Here is a 1,030-nt window from a genome sequence, read left to right on the forward strand (position 1 = left end):
ACTGCAGCCAGGAGCTGGAAAAGAAAGAGGCTGTGTGCCAGGACTTGAAAAGAGAGTTGGAGACTGCTCACAAACGTCTTCATCTCTCCGTAAGGAAGCAGAGAGCAATGTCAGAGCAGGTCCAAGGTAAGGATGCTGAGTCAGAATAGAAAGCTGTGAATGTCTTGGCCTGACTGACCGCATTTACCTCCTTTCTTGCTCAATACAGTTTTCAGTGGATGTAATGGTGTATGCATGCATGCTTTAACAAAATGTAGTGGAAACCATTGCTCTCATAGATGTAAATTGAGTCTTTGCTTTGGGCCTTGCATGTTGATGTTTTGCTCAGGCTAAGTCCAGTGGGTTCATTTATTTAGACTTCTGCAAAATGTGCTGTGTTTGATTCCTGCATGCTTGTCTCTGGTGCAGCTGATTGTTTACTGGTGATGCTTGTTGACATTTGGGTCTTCTACATTAAGGCAGCAGTTTGTGATGTTTTATGTTGAACTCTGCTTGAATGTGGGAAAGTACATTATTTTATGGTTCATTACTGGCTTTTCTAGAAAACGAGAAGCTTGTGGAATCTCTAATTGCAGAAAACACTGAGATGAAGGCTAAACTGAAAGACATGGGCACATCTCCAAGGTATTTCAAAAAGCAATGTGGACAAGGTGATATTTGTAAGGTCTAGGCTGCTCTTAGGCTGTGTGACTTGTATTATTTTCAGGTTGCTATCCAAGGGAAATGTCTCAAAAGCCTGTTCATCCTGTGGCTCTGTGAAAGGGCTGGAAGAAATGCGTGCGCAGTACATTAAATCTGTGAGCAAGATAAAGAGTAAGTACAAGAGGTTCAGTTAAAAGGTTGGGAGACCAAAATCATTTACTTGGTACTTTTTCCTCCTTCTATTAACTCAGCCTGGGAATCTGACAGCCAGGTCACCTAAGAACGCCCAGTTGATTTCTTACTGGGGGGAATGTTGCAATAGTCTGGGACAAGCTTCATTGTGTGGTATGAAGCCTTGTTATGCTGTCCCTGCCTTGTTGCACTGATT

The 1,030-nt window shown here is 42.7% G+C and overlaps 1 protein-coding gene across 1 annotated transcript; it reads left to right on the plus strand.

Annotated features, from left to right (window-relative positions):
- The first annotated feature begins 6 nt into the window (after positions 1-6).
- Positions 7-982, plus strand: LOC122192171 (centrosomal protein of 152 kDa-like). Its single transcript, XM_042892674.1, has 3 exons — positions 7-126; positions 543-624; positions 707-982. Exons 1-3 carry the CDS (start codon positions 108-110, stop codon positions 834-836), a joined length of 231 nt encoding a protein of 76 aa, XP_042748608.1. The 5' UTR covers positions 7-107; the 3' UTR covers positions 837-982.
- Positions 983-1,030: the final 48 nt, after the last annotated feature.

Source organism: Lagopus leucura, unplaced genomic scaffold (assembly GCF_019238085.1).
Source record: "Lagopus leucura isolate 7727_CA_CO unplaced genomic scaffold, USGS_WTPT01 62979-0_obj-0_obj, whole genome shotgun sequence".
Lineage (NCBI taxonomy): Eukaryota > Metazoa > Chordata > Aves > Galliformes > Phasianidae > Lagopus > Lagopus leucura.

What these genes read in the sequence shown, in the direction of transcription:
- LOC122192171 (XM_042892674.1), top strand. An exon ending in GACATGGGCACATCTCCAAG is followed by an intron (nt 625 to 706) that starts GTATTTCAAAAA and finishes TATTATTTTCAG; the next exon opens with GTTGCTATCCAAGGGAAATG.